Consider the following 21,195-nt stretch of genomic DNA (forward strand, 5'->3'; position numbering starts at 1 on the left):
CATTACACAATAACAGAGAAGGCAATGTGGCTTAGAGAAAGGACACAGAAGTTCGTAATAGGCCATATTACTGTCCATGAGCTTAAAAAATTAATATTCTAAAATGGAAATACTAATGTAGAGATTAATAAAACATGAGCCCATGTAGAATGGTTATAAGAAGTGCTCAGTGAGTGGTGCAGTCAGTACTGTGGAATGCCAGAAGAAGAAACAGCCTTTCTGGTTGAGGATGGTTTTGTGGAACTGGGATGAGTAATATGTGACTGGAAGAAATAGTGTTTAAAGGAAAATTTACGTAGAGAGATGGCATATAAAATGGTACGCAACTAGAACAGCACATGATGCCATTGAGAGACAGTTGCTGATTAATTAGAACAGTTACTGAGTGTCTCCTATGTGCCAGACATGTGTGAGGCACTGGCCTTGAGCAGATCACTTGACTGAAGCAAAGGATTTGAACACAGGAACAGTGAAAAGATTAAGGAAGGACATTTCAGGGTTAGATTATGAAGTCCAACTAAGCAGTGTGACCCCCAGGAGGATTAATTCCAAGATGCAGGAAGCACTGATGGAAGTGAGGACATAAATCAGGAGGTTACTATAACTTAGCAGATACAAACTATCCTCAAATATGCCTGTGCTTTTCTAACTTCATACTTTTTATAGTAAGGCTCAGACACAGGCAATAACATGTCTAAACTAGGACTAGGGGAAGACAGACTATGTTTATGTTCAATTTGTTAAGGAACTGTCAAACTCTTTTCCAAATTGGCTCCACCATTTTGCAGTCCCACCAACAATGTCTGAGGGTTCCAATTTCTCCACATTCCTGCCAACACTTGTTATTGTCCATTTTTAAAATTATAGCCATCCCAGTGGGTATGAAGTGGCATCTCCTTGGGGTTTTGCATTTCCTTAGTGGCTAATGATGTTGAACACCTTTTCATGTGTTTGTTCCAAATATTTTAAAACACTTTTCCTTTCATTTATTCTATCTACATTAGGAAAAATTTTCCATGTTATCAAATATCCTTCAAAAATGTGATTTAAAAATAAAAATAGTAGGTTTAAGAATAATAAAGAGGGGCTTCCCTGGCGGCGCAGTGGTTGAGAATCTGCCTGCCAATGCAGGGGACATGGGTTCAAGCCCTGGTCTGGGAAGATCCCACATGCCGCAGAGCAACTGGGCCCGTGAGCCACAATTACTGAGCCTGCACGTCTGGAGCCTGTGCTCCACAGCAAGAGAGGCCGCGATAGTGAGAGGCCCGCGCACCGCGATGAAGAGTGGCCCCCGCTCGCCACAACTAGAGAAAGCCCTTGCACAGAAACGAAGACCCAACACAGCCATAAATAAATAAATAATTAATTAAATAAATAAATTAAAAAAAATAAACAAAACAAAAAAAAGAATAATAAAGAGTAGTTCCACTATAATCTCAATCCTTGTCACTAACCTTTTCTGTACTCAGCCACGTATTACCCAAAACCACGCTCCCTCAGTAAGGCTGTATGAAGTTTAAGAGAACTCAGTTTGACTGCAGTTCCCCAAAGGCTGGATCAAGTACATGTAGCTACTTATCCCCCAAGTCTCATTAAAGGAAAGAAGTATACAAGGAATCAAGTCATAATAGTGCTGAGAAAGGGAAAGGGGGCACTTTAAAAATAATCTCTAAGGGGAAAGGCCTTTCAAAGTCTGAACCAAAATGTGAAAGTTGAAAAAAAAACAAAAAGAAGATTGATAAATCTCACAATATGAAAATCAATTTCTGCATGGCATGAAAGCCATAAACAAAGTCAAAAGACAAATGACAAACTGGGAAAAGAATATCTACAAATCATACAACAGAAAAGAGCCAATTTCTCAAATACAAAGATTTTCTACAAGTTATAAGACAAGTAATTCAATAAAAATGGGCGAGAGATATAAATAGATCATAGTGAAGAAAACATGAATTGTTCAACTATATGTCAAGATACTCAACCTTACTCATAGTAAGAGAAAAATAAAACTACAATGGGATGCTATTTTTCACTTATCAGATGAGCAAAAATTAAAAGTTTGATAACCCAGTGTTGAGGAGAGTATGGGGTAACAAGCCATCTCATAGATGGATAGTGGGACTGTAAATTGGTACAACCTGATGGGAAATAAATTGGCAATATTTATTAAAAATGTAAATGTACATACCTTTTTATCTAGCAATTCTACTTCTAGGATTTATCATATAGGTTTATTTTCACACATATGAAATGGTGCCTGAACCAGGTTATAAAATGCTACACTGTATGTAACAGCAAAAGGCTGAAAACAACCTGAATGTTCACCAATAAAACTGGCTAAATAAATTATTTATGGTTCATCCATATAATGAAATAGTATGCAACTATACCATGCAAAGAATGAGGAAGCTTATTATATAATGATATGGAATAAACTCTGAAGGTCAAGTGAAAAAAGCAAAGTGCAGAACTGTGTTTATGATATTATATCATTTGGATTAAAAAAAAGAATATGAGTATTTACTTGTGTGAGCATGCAATATCTCTAGAAGGAAAGAAACTAGTAACTCCGTTTGCCTCTGTGGAAGGGAAAAGTTGTCTGAGAGAGAGTTTTATTTTGTACTTTTGGAATTTTGAGCCAAGTGTATGTATTATTTATACAGAAAAATAAACAATTAAAAAGTTTAAGTGAAAGGAAATAAAATTAAAGGTACAGTTGATTAAAGCCAGGAGGTAGGGGGTAGGCAAAAGAGGAAGAAGAAAGATTTCTTTATTTTACTTAGACACACACAGATTTCCCTATTTTACTTAGACTGGAATCAAGAGGTACACCTGCTGAGCACTGATGTAGTGGCCACCAGAAAAAGTAAAAACAGAAACAGCTAAATGAGATTTCTTCAGGGGCAGTGGGTACTGAGGTTTTTACTTTTCATTAACACTATTCTACATGGTTTGAATTTTTACTGTGTTAATGTAATTTTACTAAACGTAAATGTAAAAATGTAAATTTTTATAACACAAAGAACACAATTTCAACCTCAAAGAAAGAATTTGTGGGCTTCCCTGGTGGCGCAGTGGTTAAGAATCCGCCTGCCAATGCGGAGGACACAGGTTCGAGCCCTGGTCCGGGAAGATCCCACATGCCGCGGAGCAACTAAGCCCGTGCGCCACAACTACTGGGCCTGCGCTCTAGAGCCCGCGAGCCACAACTACTGAGCCCGCGAGCCACAACTACTGAAGCCTGCACGCCTAGAGCCCGTGCTCCGCAACAAGCCACCGCAATGAGAAGCACGTGCACCGCAACAAAAAGTAGCCCCCGCTCAACGCAACTAGAGAAAGCCCGCGCGCAGCAACGAAGATCCAACGCAGCCAAAAATAAATAAATAAATAAATTTATTAAAAAAAAAAAAAAGAATCTGTGCTGACCAAATATTCAAGAATGTAAGAGAATATTTGAAATATATATGAAATATATTTAGTTTATTTTTCTATTATGAGTAAGGTTGATTTTGAACCAGAGGCCAATCTCTAGACTTCCTACCTTCAAATTTTTCTCTAAGTGAGGAAAGTTATGTATAAACCTAACCTGAAATAATGACTTCAAACGGGCATGATTTCTTATATTCTTTCTTTTATGACAACCGCATTATCTTTCTTCTATGACAACCAAATCAACTATGGAAACAGGGCTGGTTTTAATCTTAATAAACAAAAGAGGAAAGTGAGCTTTGGCCAGAATGTGTATTTCTCTCCTTACTGAAACACTGCAGTTCCTGCTGAGGATTCTGGCCCACTCTCCCTTCCGGGCTGGGTCAGCATTACCAAAGATGGCAACGTGCTCTGGTCTGGGACTTCCATGAAGAGTCTGATAAATCTCCTGCTGCAAGTGGCTGCAGTCCACCCTTTTCAGCCTGAAATGAAACACCACGGAGGCTGGAGTCCAATGCTAACATAATAATGTAATTCATCCAAACATTAGAAATGATATCTTAAAATAAACTGAAGGAAATAATCCTTAGCAGATATAAAGGACTGGCAAAAAAAACTCTTAGTAATATTAATATTATTTAAACATTACTCCTAGCTAGCATTCTCTGAACTCTGATTTCAAAATATAAAAGTTGCCACATCAACATATTCCCTACAGGCAGAGACAAATTTGTTGGAAATGATGTGGAAGCAGAGAATTACCTGAGCTTGCATCCAGATATTGCATTCACTCCAAATTGTACTTCGTGTCTCTTAATAGAGCAAGTTCCATCACCCTTGCTCTGTAAGAGGGTCATCTGAGGTGGAAGGCAATGGTCAAGGAGATCATAAAAGAAAAAAAAGTAGGCAGATTGGAAAATTTATGCTTCTTATTATTTCCTTAACGCTTTTTATACTTTATTAATATCATATTATTCAAGTCACAATTCTTTTTCCTCTGGCAATGAAAACATAAAGAAACAATTATTGTTTTTCCAAAAACGGATGACCACACACCAGCACATAAATATTTCGTTAAAACTAACAAAATTCAGTCAGGATCCTCACCTTTGGCTAGGCTAATGTAAGTTCTAAAGCCTTTGGTAGCATCAACATTTGAGAACATAATGTATTAATGGTTTAGTAAAGCAAGTCCGCAATACCTAAAAAATGGGGGAACCTCAGAATTGGAAAATCCAAAAGATCAGTAGTTAAAGTTTTTCTCATTAGGCTGCAATAGGCCACCCAGAGACCCAAAGAAGGATACTGAGTGTCTTCTATCACCGGTTAGAGCCAGGAGTGGCTTCTCAGCAATATAGCCAGGATTCCCACTTCTAAAACCAGTAAGCGAAGCAGCTGTGCTCTGTTGAAAAGCCTGCAGAAAGAGTGAAGGAAAAGTCAATATGGAGAAAAGCATGCTCTCCCACCTTCCAGTGTGGCTTCATACCCTTCCTTAAGGCAATGCTGTAGGTTAGCTGCACTGAACAATCTGGCTTCCTTCCACAGTGCAGCATTTTGCAGAAATTGATACTTCAGCATCTGTTACTGTTTTTTATTCACTAAAATAAATCCTGAGGATCTGAACGTTGATGTTCACTACATGCTACTTCTACCAAGGATTACAACTAAAGATCTATCAACGATCTATCAATCCTGTTTTTCAAAATTACTATTAATTTAGAGCTATATTCAGTGTGGCTAAAACCAGAGGAGTTTATTTTTTTAATTTTTTAATTATTATTTATTTATTTATTTATGGCTGTGTTGGGTCTTCGTTTCTGTGCGAGGGCTTTCTCCAGTTGCAGCAAGTGGGGGCCACTCTTCATCGCGGTGCGCGGGCCTCTCACTATCGTGGCCTCGCTTGTTGTGGAGCACAGGCTCCAGACGCGCAGGCTCAGTAGTTGTGGCTCAAGGGCCTAGTTGCTCCGTGGCATGTGGGATCTTCCCAGACCAGGGCTCGAACCTGTGTCCCCTGCATCGGCAGGCAGATTCTCAACCACTGCGCCACCAGGGAAGCCCCAACCAGAGGAGTTTAAATGTAATTTAGAAATATATTTTAATTAACTATAGATGTTCCACAGATGAACTCTGAGAGACATGGGATTTGCTTGATCACTTGAGGGTAGAGTTGAGAAGAAACTGGACTCTGCTGGGTTCAAAAAGAAAGAAAGTGAAGAAAGCCAAAAGGTGGTGATCAAGACTGGAAACTTAGATTAACTGGGAAGTGAGTAAAACGCTGAATGCCCAGAAACATGAAAAAAGCTAGTTAAAGAATTTTTGTGGGATATTAGTTGAGTTTATGATTCAAAATGACTATTTAAAAAAAGAGTTTGGATTTGTGAGTGAAGTCCTGCTTTGCTGGGGGAACATGCTAATGAATAAACACTGTTGAATCCTTATCACTTGAAGTTAAATTATGGAATATTAAATGTTGAGGCTTCAGTTGACAGACTGAACTAGTCCTTCATATTCTTATTCTACCTTGCGTGTGTTACAGAAGCAGGGGAGCTACCTCTAACCCGATATTTCTTTCTTCTTGATCCCCTGTAGGAGAAGGGCCCTAACCCTGAAGTGAAGGATGAAGTGTTGCTGGAATGAAGTGCCTGGCTCAACAGTCAGGTTGGTTTGCCCAAAACTGATGGACACTTTCTGGATTCCAAAAGTCCCATTGGTTTCTATCTCATAGATGACCTGAAATACAAAAGTAGAATCAATTAATAAAAATTATTTTGTGGGCCAATTATGTTTAGTACAGAAGATTTCCTGTCTTTAAGGGTTTTACTATAACTGAATGAGGGAACAGAATGGTGACTGTAGTTAACAATATTGCATTATATATGTGCAAGTGGCTAAGAGAGCAGATCTTAAAAGTTTTCACCACAAGAAAAAAATTTGTTAACTATGTGTGGTAATGAATGTTAACTAAACTTACTGCCATGATCATTTCACAATATATATGTGCATCAAATCATTATGTTGTACACCTAAAACTAATACAATGTTATATGTCAATTATATCTCAATTTTAAAAAGTAACTGGATGAGAGAGACTAAAAAAGTTATCTTAAAAATGCCAAATACCAATACCATGAAAAGATAAAATTTGACTTCATATTATATCTACACATGAAAAAAAGAGACTGGATAGAGCTCTTTGAAAGAGTTCATGGGAGAGGTGAGTTTATGGTAAGAACTGAAAGGGAAGAAAAATAAGTTTTGATCTTGTGCAGAGGAGGTGAGTAGGAGCACAGGCAGAGGTGAGCATGGAATGGAAACCTGGTTTGCCTGGCTCTCACAGTGTCCGAGGATGAATAAAGATGGTAGCTGGAGACAGAAGTCATGAAAAAGTGAAGGTAACCTGAGATTTCTGAGCATAGTTTTTAAAATGATGCTTTCCAATAATTCTTACTTTTGTTGGTTGATTAGAAGAGAGAGAATAAAGGAAAAGAAGTTGACTAGTCTATTTCAGATGTTCAGATGATACTGACTTTGTCAATAAAAGGAACTGTGGTCAGTAAAAACCATAACAGACTGCACATGGGCAAAGAAAGAAGAACCAGAAATAATCTTAATGTTCTGGATGTGAAATGCCAGAGGACGGCAGCAATGGAAACGACTGAAACACGCGGGGAGGAAGGTGATGGGCTCAGTCCTTGATGTGTGAAGTTACAGGTAATGCTCAAAAATTCACGTGGGGTTGGCCTGGTACTTAATGGAAGATGAAGCACCTCTGCTAATGCCGATCAACATACATCAGTCCAGAATCTGAGGTCAGCGTCCCTACCTGGGAAACAACATTCTGACAAGTGTTTCCAGCCAGCAGAGGAGAGTCAGCCTGTGAGACAGGTGTTACAGGCACCTGGAACTAGCAAGGGAAAGAGGCAAATCAATTAAAATTGAAAGCAGCACTTTTTCTTCTCGTTACATATTATGCTGAAATGAGAATTTTCCTTTTTGACCATCACCTTCCTCTCTCCTTCCATTGCCAGTCTACAACTTAAGTTCAAAAGTCATTCTAATTCAGCACTTCTCAAAACATATTTTTTGGAACATTACTTCTATAGATATAAAATAAAGGTTCCATGGTCAAATAAGTTTTAGAAATACTGTATCTGACACTTCCCTCTTAGAGATTAAGAAGACCCTCTAGCACATTAAAGACTTCAAGTAGTCCATCCTAAATATAATGTTTAACTTTATTTAACCCGAAGTTTCTCAAACTTACCTAATACCTTATGAATTCTTATTTCATATGATGCTTATTAATTATATAGAACAAACAGAAAAACACTCTTTTAGACTCATACTTGAACAGTTTGATGCATCACACACACATTCTCTTTCCCCATTACAATCTAGAGTGAAACTGCCTCAGATGTAAAGGGACCAAATATTCTTTCGTTTTTCCTGGTAAAAAGCATCATACCTTCGTATTCTGCAGATCACTCAAACCTCTTGGAACCTAGTATAAGAGAACAGCAAGGACATGAGTGTGCATATATCTTAACATAAAATCTCCAGGAGCTTGTGGTTTCTCATTTGGGGGGAAAAAAAAAAAAATCAACATTTTTTTTCTACCTGACTCTTCCTTACACGAAAATGCCAGAAGCAGGGCTGAGCGGAGGCTGGATGCGCTGTGGCGCCCACCTACTCTGAGTAGAGCTCTGACAAACAGCAAAAGCAACAAGTTCTGGTGAAATAGTGAGATGTCACCCCATCCTACCTCCCTTAGCAAATTCCACTAGCCAGAAAGGTGAGAACCTCTTATCCTGGCTATCTATCCCTACTTCTTTCATCTTTCTTCAGGTGACAGGGCTTTTAGGCCCTCTGCCTTCTACGTAGCTCTTGGGCATCCTGACTTCCAGTTCAGTGTTTGTGGGAAGCATGATAACTTTTTAAGTTCCACAGTGGTGACAGTGGGGAGAGAAGGGACACTCACCTTCAAGACTGTGAAGTTATGATAAGAGGCAGCGTTGAGGGTGGGATCCAAGGTACAGCTATCTGCCAGATTCTTGAAGAAACGAGCACAGGTTGTACTTTTACTCTCCAGGAAACCTTAGAATTAAGGGAGTGGTACATGAGAAAGCCTATTTTAAACTGAACAAAAAGGCTGGCACTTGTACTCCAGGCTCACCTGCAGGATTGTTCTCAGCACAGAGGCCCCCAGCTCCGACTCCTGCAGGCTGCCTCAGCAAGCCTATTACAGACCACTTGGGGAAGTAAGTCAGAATGGGGTCCCCAGCCTAAACAAAGTATAACAGAAATTTATTCACAGTGAGATTGGACTGAACTCCACCAGAAAAGAATAAGCAGAAACAAAAGTTAACTCAATAGGTGGTTAACATGGACAATACTGCCCTCCAAAAGAGCTGACAGTGGCTAACCTAGTTGCAGGTGGGTATCTCAAATATACCTAGTCAATTGTCAGTATGCGGGGAAAAACCAAACCAAACAATCCCTCCCCCTTCCGTAGGCTCACCCTGTAAAAAGGTGGTGGTGACTGGGTTTGGAATGTTGAAGTGAATGATTCACCTCCAAACTCTGTAGCCAGGGCCTGGAAGCTGGTTGCATTGACCTTTTGGAGCTTCTGGAAATAGTTTAATTTTGCTAAAATATTTTTAAAAAGAAAAGGGGTTTAGATAAAATAAAATCATTTTTAAGTATCTGGCATACCAAGAAACTAATCTTTAAAAATATTTTTATTGAGGCATAAAATATACACAGTAAAGTATGCAAATGTACTAATCTTAAGCATAAACTCAAAGAATTTTTAAACATTTATATACTTTTATTACTACCACTCAGAACATTTTCCCAGGTTCCCAATCAATACGCCATCTTCAGAGATAATAACAATTTTGATTTCTATCACCTAATAATTTATTTGTAATTTGTTAATTGAATTATTGTTTTAGTATTAATATCTGAGATAAGAATATGACCAACGAATGCCAGTCAGTTCCAAGTCTCTGATGCCAGGAATGTGTATGATTAGCAATTTGTGATGAAAATAGGAGTCTCGGTAATGCACATATTTGTCCCATACCAGAGGAGTCTCTAGTACAACAAAATGGTACTGTTTCCATAGGAAGATGGCAGAGTTGGAGACAATATTTGACTTGTCTTCTCCAAGTCTTCCAATCTCCTCTAAACTTCAACTAACCATTCCTCATAATAAGGTTTCCATCTCTCAAGTATATGGATTTGTCGTATTTTATTCCTTTCACCTTATAATTTCTACATTCAAGATTTTTCAAATACACCCAAAGGGTATTTTCTCTAACAATTTTGTAATTTATATTATAGCAATGTATAAATCTATCCAAGCTCCTGCAGCCATCTCCTTATGGCACTTCAGAACCAGAAGAGAGATGTAGGTAAAGGCCTCTGACATTCTCCCCTGCCCAGAGGGTGGCCTGTAATGCACAACACCCTGTTTTACCACCCAAGTTTTCTAACTTGAAAAAGGAATGTAGCAGAAAATTGTCCCATACTAGTTTCTTTCTTTCTTCATAAATATGGTCATTTGGACAGATTCAAAAGGAAATCAAGACGTGCATCACCAAAAGCTAATGAAGATGCTACATTACATAAGTTTGACCTTTATCCTCTGTGATCACAAAGTCCTAATCATTTGACTTTTCAGCTTTCTCACGGAACACGAAATGAAGATAACTCTCAATTCTGGGGCCTTTCAGGCTACTCACTTTCTATCTGTCTCCTAGATCTTTATCACTCAAAGTGTGGTGCACAGACTAGCAGCCCCCCAGCATTACCTGGGATGTTGTCAGAAATTCAGAATCTTAAGCCATGCTCCAGACCTACTGAATCAGAATGTGCATGTTAACAAGATCTCCAGGTGATGTGGGTGCATATTAGGATTGAAAAGCCTTGCTCTGGAACAGGTGATACTAATGCTGCTGGTCTGCAGACCACCTTCTTCCATCTCTGATCCGAAATGTTCAAATTTTAAAGCTTCCAGGAGCTGTTTAATATTTCCTTCAGAACTCATACCCTGAAAACCACATGGAAGAAATACTTACCTCATTAAAAAATGTAGTTATTTCTATCTTTATAAATGAAAGAAAAGTTAAGCTAAAAAAAGAAGGTACGTTGAGATGGAAAATATCCATCTGAATATTTTTTCATGGCTTAAAAGAATAAGAGAACATTAACATTTTGTCTCTCACTGTAGTGCAGGGATATTGGCGGTAGTGATGGTAAGCAGGAGTAATGCAGATAAGAAGCACAGGCTAAGGATAAATAGAATTTCTGTCTAAAATTTCTACCATCATGTATGGTATATTACACCCAACAGGGCTTAAAGGTATTTAGACTTAGATTGATACAATTTCAGATGTGGAAGGAAGCCCAGAGATCATCTGGTCCAATTCCATTAGGAAATTTGGATCCTAAGAGGTAAATGAGTTGCAAAAGGCCACAGAGCCATCTGGCAGAGCCAGGAGTAGATCACAGATCTCCCGATTCCTGGTCTAGGATTTTTCCCACTCCATCATGTTGTACAGCCTCTGACTAACAATGTCTGTTACTGATGATTATTATCAGCAAATATTAAACACTGTGGGCAAAGATATGGTCCATCCTTTCTACGCACCGACAATTTACCTGGGGAGACACAACATTCATATAAAATAATAACAATTCAAAGTATCCCATAAGTTCTAAAGGAGTGATTCTCAGGTGTTGCTGGGGAAAGAAAGTTCAGAAACACTGGTCTGGAAACAGTATGGCATGGGAAGCAGGGGGCGGTTAAAAGCAGGCAGCACCAGTTGGACACTACTGTGATATCCCTGGAGCATTTTCATGAGGCTAGAACTAGAAGGCAATGGGAGATTTGGAAACGATGAGGCAGCTGCAGCCTTATTTTAAAATGCAGCATTTGCCTTGCTCCCTTTACCTTCTCACAACCTGAATGGCCGCAAGGCTCCTGATAACTGCTTCCAAATTCAAGGTCCCTCAAACCCAAACTTGGTTGCTTTATGAAACAAATATAGTTTTGCAATTTATTTTCTAACAGATGAAACCAGGATGAGCTGACTTCCAGAGTGTAAGGGACATTTAAGTCTATTTTATGTGAGAACACTACCTTGCTTCTTAGACAATAAATTTAAAAAACATATATTAGATGTACATCTTTAAAAATGTTATACTCATCACCAACAACTTTTTAAGTCTATTTATTTATTTATTTAGGCTGCGTTGGGTCTTCGCTGCCTGCTTTGCTGCTGGGCTTTTCTCTAGTTGCGGCGAGCGGGGGCCACTCTTCCCTGCAGTGCACAGGCCTCTCACTGCGGTGGCCTATCCTGCTGTGGAGCACGGGCCCTAGGCGCGCGGGTTTCGGCAGTTGCGGCACGCAGGCTCAGTAGTTGTGGTGCACGGGCTTAGTTACTCCACAGCATGTGGGATCTTCCCGGACCAGGGATCGTGTCCCCTGCATTGGCAGGCGGATTCTCAACCACCGCGCCACCCCAGAAGCCATCTAAGTCTATTTAAAAACCTTAATAACAATTACCTTTCATTTTTATTGCACTCTACAGTTACAGAGCACTTTCACATTCAGAATTAGTGATATTATTTCTCATTCTGCAGTTGAAGAAATGAGCCTGGAAATTTGTTCAAGTCTGTGCAGCTGGTAAGTAAATGAAGGGCTGAGACCCAAGTCAAATGTTCTTTCACCTATATTGTTGCCTCATAAAATAAAAACAAGGTTGATGTAGACTCATTTGTCAAAGACATTCATTCACATATTATTTGGTGCCTCTATGTCAGGCACTGGGGATTCAGTGAGCCCCTTCATGGAGATCGTAGCAAATGGGAGATATAGTCTATCTGTAATCCTCTGAGCTAAGAGGGCTGACTGAAATTAAAGTTCTGTATGGGTTTTCTGGTCCACAGCCAAGAGGGCAAAAGAGATTGCCAATGTTCACTAATAAGAGAAAAAAGAAGGGGCAGGGGTACAGGTGGAAGGAGAGGGAGCATGATAGAGATCCAAAGGGGGGAAAAAAGTTTAAAAAACAAAGAAAAGGAAAAAACATCAGAGACTAAGCTAACTCTCAGTAAATGTTAGGCAATAGGAATAGCCAACATATTTCTACTCACAGTTGTTCACATGGACACAAAACTGCTTAATTCCATTTGAATCCATGAAAACTCTTGAAGGAAATGGGGAATTACTTCGGAAGATAAGAGAGTTGTCTACACACACCCAACTTGAAGACCTGAGGAAACAGGAGGGAGAATAGATACATTTAGAATGAGGATTCGGTCCAAAGAAGGGTGCCCCACCGGTATCAGTCAGATGCCAAAGAGAGGACGCCTTGGGCAGCCACAGGACAATACGAAGATTCTATTCTATTGGCCAGCCCTGCTCTAGAGCATCAGAAGAGGAACGGCTCTCCTGGGAAAAACCAAGGTAGTTCCATTCCCAGGAGTGGAAGTGGGGGTGGGAGGCACGAAGGCTAACTCTTCCTACTTCCAAATGTTACTTACTCTACAGCCCCAATCCCCTTTAGGATTCAACCTGAGCATCGCAGCTCACCTCACGCTGCCTGGAAGGCAGAAGGAGAAAACTGTCCTGGGATGGAGAAGATAGCAGTCCCTGTCGCAGCAGCAATTCATATCGCAGGCACCGGGAGTCAAGTCACAGACACAAATCGGTAAGACTATAAAAGTACAACATAAAGCAGAGCAAATGGGGTGAGGATCCTCAAACTCTTCCAAGTGTTAATTCCCCTTCTTCCAACAGCCCCACTCCTTACTTTATGGGAATTCACTTTGTTCACATAATTTGGATCTAAGTCAGCAGTTTCCAACCCCGCATCCTCTCCCCTCACCTGGGAAGAGATCCACGGTCCTATTTCCAGGCGCCGAGGGAGTCACGACAGTAGGACCCACTGTAGAGACGCCAGGCACCTCCGAGGAGGATTGAAGGGTCTCGCCCTGCGTCCTTGGCCCCAGGTCCGATTGGGTGGACACTGCCCCAGACGGGGACGGAGATGGCTGAGGCCGGACCCCCTCGGGGACCATGAGGAAGAACACCTGCAGTAGCGCGAGCTGCGAGGTAAACATGCGGTAATACAGACGTCCCCACCAAAGGGTTTGAGGTGGGTTTCGGTGGTCTCTAGACGCGTCGCTAGAGAGTGGGTGGGAGGAGTCGCATGGTGTCTGACGTCATCCGTATGCGTCTGCTCATTGGCTCATGGCAATGGCCGAGCGCTCTTCAGCCAATAGAAGGCGGCGTTGTTACAGATCCCTCAGCATCTTTCAGTCTGCGCCCTCCTCCTTAGGCCAGGCCCGGCACTGTCTCTGTCGCTCGGCAACCGCCAAACTGGCAAAGGAGCCCTTGTCTCTTCTCTCCGCTGAGTGGCAGTAGGAGTTCAGCCCAATGCCCAGTGTGCACAGACTTCGCGACCCAGAGGGCAGAGCCCTTCCATGGTAGAGGGAAGCCTCAGAGGCTGCAACTAGAATTGCGTATCTTTTTCACTCCGGATTCTAACGGTGAGAATCCTTTTCTTTCTTTCTTTCTTTCTTTTTTTTTTTTTTTTAAGTATGAGCCCATTTTTAGAGAGCTCGTTTTATTTATTTAAAGATTTATTATTTATTTATTTGGCTGCATTGGCCCTAGGTTGTTGCGTGGGGGCTTTCTCTAGTTGCAGTAAGCCGGGGAGCGGGGGCTACTCTTCCTTGCCATGCATGGGCTTCTCATTGCGGTGGCTTCCCTTGTTGCGGAGCATGGGCTCTAGGCATGCGGGCTTCAGTAGTTGTGACACACAGTAATTGTGGCTCACGGGCTCTAGATTGCAGGCCCAGTAGTTGTGGCGCCCGAGCTTAGTTACTCCGCAGCATGTGGGATCTTCCTGGACCAGGGCTCGAACCCGTGTACCCTACATTGGCAGGCGGTTTCTTAACCACTGCGCCACCAGGGAGGTCTGAGAATCCTTTTATAGAGGATAATCTTAGGGAGGAAAACACACTGATGGTCACACTGAGAACTTATTTAAATTTGAAAAATAGCCAAGGGACGGAGAAGAAAACTTACTTTTTGCCATTATTATAAGTCGCCACTCCTTTTTTTAAATTTTTGGCTGCCCCGCGGGGCTTGAGGGATCTTAGTTCCCCGATTCCCCGACCAGGGATCGAACCCAGACCCCTGCCATTGAGCATGCCAAGTCCTAACCACTGGACTGCCAAGGAATTCCTTAAATTGCCACTTTTTGTAGCCCTCTTTAGAAAGTTTTGTTTTTTCCCAGGAGTCGTGTGCCTCTTCTGATTCCCGAGAGCAGCACTGTCCAGTAGAACTTGCTGCAGTGTGGGAAATGTTCTGTATGTACACTGTTCAGTATTGCCGCGACAGGCTGTATGTGGCTATTGCGCACTTGAAGTGTGGCTAATGTGACTGAGGAGCTGACTTTTAAAATTTTAATTAATTCAAAGTTAACCACGCGTGACTCATATTTAGCATATTGCATAGTACAACTCTAGGGTATCAAAATCTTGTTCCTGCCTCACTGTTTTTGTCAATCTGCACAGTCCTGATATCTGGATTATTTCAATTGCTTGGTTGGGGATATAAATTAAGATCTGTTAAGAGTTATCTAACATCTAATACCCTTACCAAAATCTAGCCAATACCTCCTTTTCCAAGTGAATCGCTTAGGCAGATAAATTTTAGGGCACCTGACCTTGCTCACATTCTCTGACAAGATATTGATATTCTGTTGTTTTGAAGTCAGTGGCTAACTGTATCTCTGTGTTATAAACGTTCTCAAAATCTTTTTATGTGATTGTGTGATGGACTGCTATAAGAGCCATCTATGTTTGTGTTTGGGCATAAAATATTTATCTACCTTTTTAGTAATTTCTGTAGGAAAAGGCCATGTTCATATTATTCAAATTATATGCATTTACTGGAATATAAGCTCCACAAAACAGAGGGTTTTGTCTGTTTTGTTCACTGTTTGTATCCTCTGCCTAAAACAGTGCCTAGGACATGTTAGATATGCATTAAATATTTTTAAAAAGATTGTCTTGTTGAACTCTTTAGATTTAGCTGCTATGAATAGTTAGTGTTTATATGATTTCAGGATTGCATTTATTTATATAAAATTTCTATTGTACAACCAATTGGAGACCATTTTAGATTTCCAAGTTTGCATTTTACTCTTTAATTCTCAATCAGTGGTAAATCAATGATAAGTTTATTAATGAATTTATTAGTGTTGGTAAAAGAGCCTGTTGATTGAAGTAATTTCAGGGTTGAGTGTAGGGAAATAACATTTCAAGATTACTGAGTTGCTTTTTCTTATTTTTGAATTTTAACACTTTACATATTTTTTAAATACTCTTTTTTGTTATAGTTGAGCAAAAATATTATTTATATTTTTGTTGTGATACGTTTTTAGGAATATCTGTAATACGGAACTCTCAGGTCTTTTGAGATATTAAAATCTGGAAGATAATTTTGAGGAAGGACAATGAAACTTATTCACATGTGTCATGCAGATGCGAATTTCAACATGGGGATTGAGTCTTAAATTGAAATAGCTTAATATGATATCACCTCAGAAGCAGAGATTTCCAAAAAAGATCTTATGATACTAGCAGCTGTCTGTGTTTGGTACTAAAAGAGTTCAATATGTGCTTAGAAATTTAACCGAGAGGTTGAATCAAGATGGCAGACTGAGAACAGGTTCTAGCCTCTCCTGACTCCTCCCCGCTTTAGAAAATCTCTAAAAATTACAGGAAAGTTAGATGAATACACACTTTCATATGCATCCATGCACATACGTTGATATTGAAAACCATGAAGGAGTGCTGTCAATGGACCAGACATTATGACAATCTTTGAAAAAAAGAAGGCCAACGGGACTGGAATATAGTTGGACAAACAAAAGTTGCATAAGCAGAGGCTTAATATAGAAGTAGGAGTGGCTCTTGGGGGTGTTCTAAGCACACAGAAAGAAGCTATTGATATCTGTAGGCCCCTTGGACAATTGAGTTATTGATTGAAGTACCACTGTAGGAAGAGTCAGATAGGTCAGCCTCTCAACCTTGCTTCCATGTGCAAGCAGTGGATAGAAGAAGAACTTGCTCCTAAAGAAGGCAGGGACAGTCATGTAGGCACTTTTGTTAAACAGGTAGGACAAGGCCCTGGATGGCTTTTGACAACTAGGAGGAAGAGAGAGGCCCCACATCTTGAAGACTGATATCAACTCCCTTTATCAAGCTGCACACCCAACATTCCCTCCTCCACAAATATACCAAAAATATAGTTGAAAAAGGACATATTACTTTCAAAAGAGCAATAATAAGACTCACACCTGACTTTTTAACAGAAATAAGGAAATCCATGAAAAGTGGAATAATGTTTTAAAAGAAGGTAACCTAGAAATCTATACCCAGCAAAATAGACTTCAAAAATGAAGATACAAATGTGTTTAGAAAATGAAAATTGAGAATAAAAACTTTTTTGTTACAGACCCACACAAAGAATTGTTAAAGGGAGTTATTCAGGCTAAAGTAAAAATGATCCCAGATGGAAGCACAAAAATGCAGGAATAAATTAAGAGCAATGGAAAGGATAAATACAAGATCAGTATATAAAACTCAATTGTATTCCTATATTATAGCAATAATAAATTAGAAAATAAAAAATTTTAGGTGATGAAATTCATAATAATATAAAAAATTAAATACCTATGAATAAATCTAAAATAGTGCAAGATCTCTTCATATCAAACTATATACTATTTCGGAGAGGAATTAAAGAAAACCTAAGTAAATGGAGGGCTGCACCAAATTCAGGCTAGGAAGACTTTTAATGAAAACATATTACTTCTTCCAAATTGATGTATAGATTCAGTGCAATCCCAGTAAAAATTGACATTTTGTGGTAAAAATTGACAAGCTGATATCAAATTTACAGTTGACCATTGAATAACATGGCTTTGAGCTGTGTGGGTCCCCTTACATGTAGATTTTTTTTGATAGTAAATGCTAAGTTACTAGATGATCTGTGGATTTTCGACTGGGTAGGGGTTGGCACTCCCAACCCCCTCGCTGTTCAAGGGTAAACTGTATATGTAATTGCAAAAGGCCAAGAATAGCCAAGAGACTCTGGAAGAAGAACAAAGTTGGAGGGCCTATACCTACGATATATCACCTCTTATTATTGAGATAAACTCATTATTAGGATAAAATGGTGCAGCTTTGGCTCTAAGATAGACAAATAGACCAATAGAAAAGAATAGAGGCCAGAAACAAACCGACACATATATAGTCTTTTGATTTATGACAAAAGTGATACTGCAGTGCAGTGAGGAAGTGTGAGCTTATCAATAAATTATGCTGGGTCAATTGGATATTCATAAGACAACAGTGTGTCTTGACTCCTAGCTATGTATACCCAAACATCGATTTCACATAGATTGTAGACTTAGGTAAAACAACAAAGCTACTAGAAGATAACATGAGAGAACATCCTTATGATCTGGGGAAGGCAAATATTTATTAAACTGGACAGAAAAATCACTGATCATAGAGAGATTGATAAACAGTTTATCATTAAAGTTGAAAACTTCTCTTAATAAAAATATACCATTAAGAGAATAAAAAGGCAAGCTTCTCAATTTTTTTTCCTTAAGAAAATAATCAATGACTATGCATTGAATCATTTTCATCAACTGATATTTTTTTTAACTTTGGGTTTATTTATGTATTTATTTATGGCTGTGTTGGGTCTTCGTTTCTGTGCGAGGGCTTTCTCTAGTTGCGGCAAGTGGGGGCCACTCTTCATCGCGGTGCGCGGGCCCCTCATTATCGCGGCCTCTCTTGTTGCGGAGCACGGGCTCCAGACGCGCAGACTCAGTAATTGTGGCTCACGGGCCTAGTTGCTCCGCGGCATGTGGGATCCTCCCAGACCAGGGCTCGAACCCGTGTCCCCTGCATTGGCAGGCAGATTCTCAACCACTGTGCCACCAGGGAAGCCCTCAACTGATATTTTTTAAATTAAATTTTAAAGTTTGTGATAAGTGTATATTCACATGAAGTTATAGGATATAATACAAGGAGATACTGTGTACCCCCTAAAGATAACAACTTGCAAAACTATCGTACACACAACCAGAATCTTGGCATTCATACAATCCACCCATTTTCTTCAGATCTTCCCAGTTTTATTTTTACACGTGCGTGCACGTATATTAAGTTCTATGCAGTTTTATCACATGTGGTTTCATGCATCCCACCACAGTAAAGATTCAAAGCAGTTCCATCACCACAAAGTTCCTTCCTGTTGTTCTTTCATAACCATTCCCACCCCACCCCCCACTCTCTCTCCCTAGAATGCATTTTTAACCATCATTAATTTTTATGATAACTACGATTAAAATAACTATGTAATTTATTTATTTTAAAAAATTTTTAATTGTTTTTGGCTGCATTGGGTCTTCGTTGCTGCACGCGGGCTTTCTCTAGTTGCAGCGAGTGGGGGCTACTGTTCATGGCGGTACGCAGGCTTCTCATTGCGGTGGCTTCTCTTGTTGTGGAGCTCAGGCTCTAGGCGCATGGGCTTCAGTAGTTGTGGCACACGGGCTCAGTAGTTGTGGCTCATGGGCTCTAGAGTGCAGGCTCAGTAGTTGTGGCACACGGGCTTAGTTGCTCTGCGGCACGTGGGATCTTCCCGGACCAGGCCCATGTGCCCTGCATTGGCAGGTGGATTCTTAACCACTGCGCCACCAGGGAAGTCCAATAACTGTAATTTAAACAGTGGTTCACAAGCATTTATCCAAGTAAATCAAATAAATGGTGCCTATATGTTTAACAGAAAGCAAAAGTTTAGTAACTCTGGAGGAATTAATTTCCTTGCTTATTAAGAGATTAATAAACAAAGAATACATTATAGTAGGAAGAAATATGTTTTCACTTTGAAACCATTTAAAAAAATTTCTTTAGCTGTTAGTATTAATAGTAAGTATTATACTAGTTAGACACTGCCTACCATTCCTAAATAGAAACTCACTTATGATGTTATCTTTTTCCTTAATGTGGGAGGGGTATCTATTCCTTTTCTTTTCCATTCTTTTCTTTTTTTACTTTTCTTCCTCATTTCATCCTTTGGAGACTGTCTATAGTCCCACCTTTTCTCCAGTCTGAATCTCAAGTAGACTGCTAATTGCTGACCACATACCCATTCTCCTTTCTCTCAAATAAACAGAGCCCCAATTTTCTACTGAGCACAGTGTAGCCGAAAGATGACTACATTGCAGCAAGTTGGAGTTTTGCATATATTTCTGACCAAAGAGATATACATTAATGAACTGATGGGACTTCAGGGAAATCTCTTAAGAAATGAAGGCTGTTCCCCCTTTCCCTCCCTTCTCTATCCTGCTGCTTAAATTTTGAGTGAAATGGCTGGAGCTTGAGCAGTCATTTTGGAACATGGGAAGACATGTAAGTAAAGCTATGCAGCAAAATGGAAGAAACCCGGATCCCTGACACCCATAAAAACTTTGTGCCTGCACAGGACTTCCTACCTCTGGACTTCTTTTGTATGTAAGAGAAATAATTTTGTAAAGGAAATCATAACATATTTTAGCAGCTTACCCATTCATAATAATTAGAACTCTCAAACACTGATTCACATGATTACTTTAAATATATTTACATATTTAAATTAGAATTTTTACTAGAAACTAAGGTAGAATTTAAACTAGAGTTAAACTAGAATCTCTGTGTTGGTGTCTATTGATTATCTTTTGTCATTCAGTTTGTGATCTTAGGTTATAGGTATGATGGATTTTTGGTCAAAACTTGGACATTTTGGTTATTATGTTATGGAGCTTTGTATCTTAATTAACTTCTCTTTTAGCCAGCTTCCTCTGACACTACTGTGGAAGGGATGTGCTGCCCCATTACTGCCAGGTGGCAATGAAAGTCCCAGTTCCCCACTCAGTCCCCATTGATACCCAAGGTAGCAACACTGCTTGTTACTGCTGGGTGGGAGTGGGAGCCAGCTTCCTCCAAGTCTGGGATGTATAAGGCAAAAATAAATCCTAGGGTACTCATCACTGTGTCTTTTCTAGGGTCTCTAGGTCACTAGCCAATCTGCCTTTTTCTCTCCATCTTATAGAATCTTCTTATTTTTTTATATACAGTGTCCAGAGTTTTCAATTGTACTTAACCGGCAAGAATATGGAAAAATATATCTGTTCATTCTTCCTTGAAGCATTTACGTGTTTTATTACAGAGAGGCATTGCTGAATCCCTCATGCTGCCAAAACTGGAAGTCCTTCTTTCTGCTTTTGTCTCTTAAACATTTTTTTCCTTCCCTCCACTTTTACAATTTCTATCACTAGTTTAACTAATAATCATCTTCAGTAATCTAAGTTAAAAAAGAAAATGTAACTGTATTCAAAGCATTCTAGTTATCTATTTGTGCATAACAAACCATACCAAAATTTTGTGGCATAAAGTGACAACTACTTTATTGTCATTATGGATTCTCTGGGTCAGGAATTTGGACAGGGTACAGCAGAGATGGCTTATCTTTGGTTCATGATGTCTGGGGTCTCTGCTGGCAAGACTTGAAGATCTGGGGTAGACCTTACTGGCTGGGGTCCAGAGTCATCTGTAGGTTTCTTCACTCACATGTCTGGTGCCTGGGCTGGGAATACTTGAAGACTGGGTTTAGTTGGGCCTATTAACTGG

The 21,195-nt window shown here is 39.7% G+C and overlaps 2 protein-coding genes and 1 long non-coding RNA gene across 8 annotated transcripts in view; 1 reads left to right on the forward strand and 2 right to left on the reverse strand.

The window, feature by feature from the left end:
* TCTN3 (tectonic family member 3) overlaps positions 1-13,856 on the reverse strand; it is a 35,299-nt gene extending 21,443 nt beyond the window's left edge. The window contains exons 1-12 of one of the 6 annotated variants that reach the window (XM_082406525.1): positions 13,323-13,853; positions 13,028-13,151; positions 12,589-12,707; positions 8,948-9,075; positions 8,603-8,711; positions 8,408-8,523; positions 7,895-7,930; positions 7,253-7,333; positions 6,034-6,159; positions 4,736-4,843; positions 4,192-4,286; positions 3,758-3,911 (exon numbers count right to left, since the gene is read on the reverse strand). In XM_082406525.1, coding sequence (XP_082262651.1) covers positions 3,758-3,911; positions 4,192-4,286; positions 4,736-4,843; positions 6,034-6,159; positions 7,253-7,333; positions 7,895-7,930; positions 8,408-8,523; positions 8,603-8,711; positions 8,948-9,075; positions 12,589-12,707; positions 13,028-13,151; positions 13,323-13,557 — 1,431 coding nt within the window. In that variant the 5' untranslated portion in view covers positions 13,558-13,853. Of the gene's footprint in view, positions 1-3,757; positions 3,912-4,191; positions 4,287-4,735; positions 4,844-6,033; positions 6,160-7,252; positions 7,334-7,894; positions 7,931-8,407; positions 8,524-8,602; positions 8,712-8,947; positions 9,076-12,588; positions 12,708-13,027; positions 13,152-13,322 lie in introns of all 6 variants that reach the window. The other 5 variants (XM_082406524.1, XM_082406523.1, XM_082406528.1 and 2 more) reach the window with 5 other exon arrangements.
* Positions 13,793-21,195, forward strand: part of ENTPD1 (ectonucleoside triphosphate diphosphohydrolase 1) — a 153,395-nt gene continuing 145,992 nt past the window's right edge. Inside the window, exon 1 of the mRNA XM_082406534.1 lies at positions 13,793-13,986. The gene's annotated coding sequence lies outside the window, so the exon portion shown is untranslated. The remainder of the gene's footprint in view (positions 13,987-21,195) is intronic.
* Positions 18,175-21,195, reverse strand: part of LOC309635393 — a 43,864-nt gene continuing 40,843 nt past the window's right edge. Inside the window, exon 4 of the long non-coding RNA XR_014248809.1 lies at positions 18,175-19,240. This is a non-coding gene — a long non-coding RNA (uncharacterized lncRNA). The remainder of the gene's footprint in view (positions 19,241-21,195) is intronic.

Source organism: Balaenoptera borealis (assembly GCF_965194805.1).
Source record: "Balaenoptera borealis genome assembly, chromosome: 10".
Taxonomy (NCBI): Eukaryota; Metazoa; Chordata; class Mammalia; order Artiodactyla; family Balaenopteridae; genus Balaenoptera; species Balaenoptera borealis.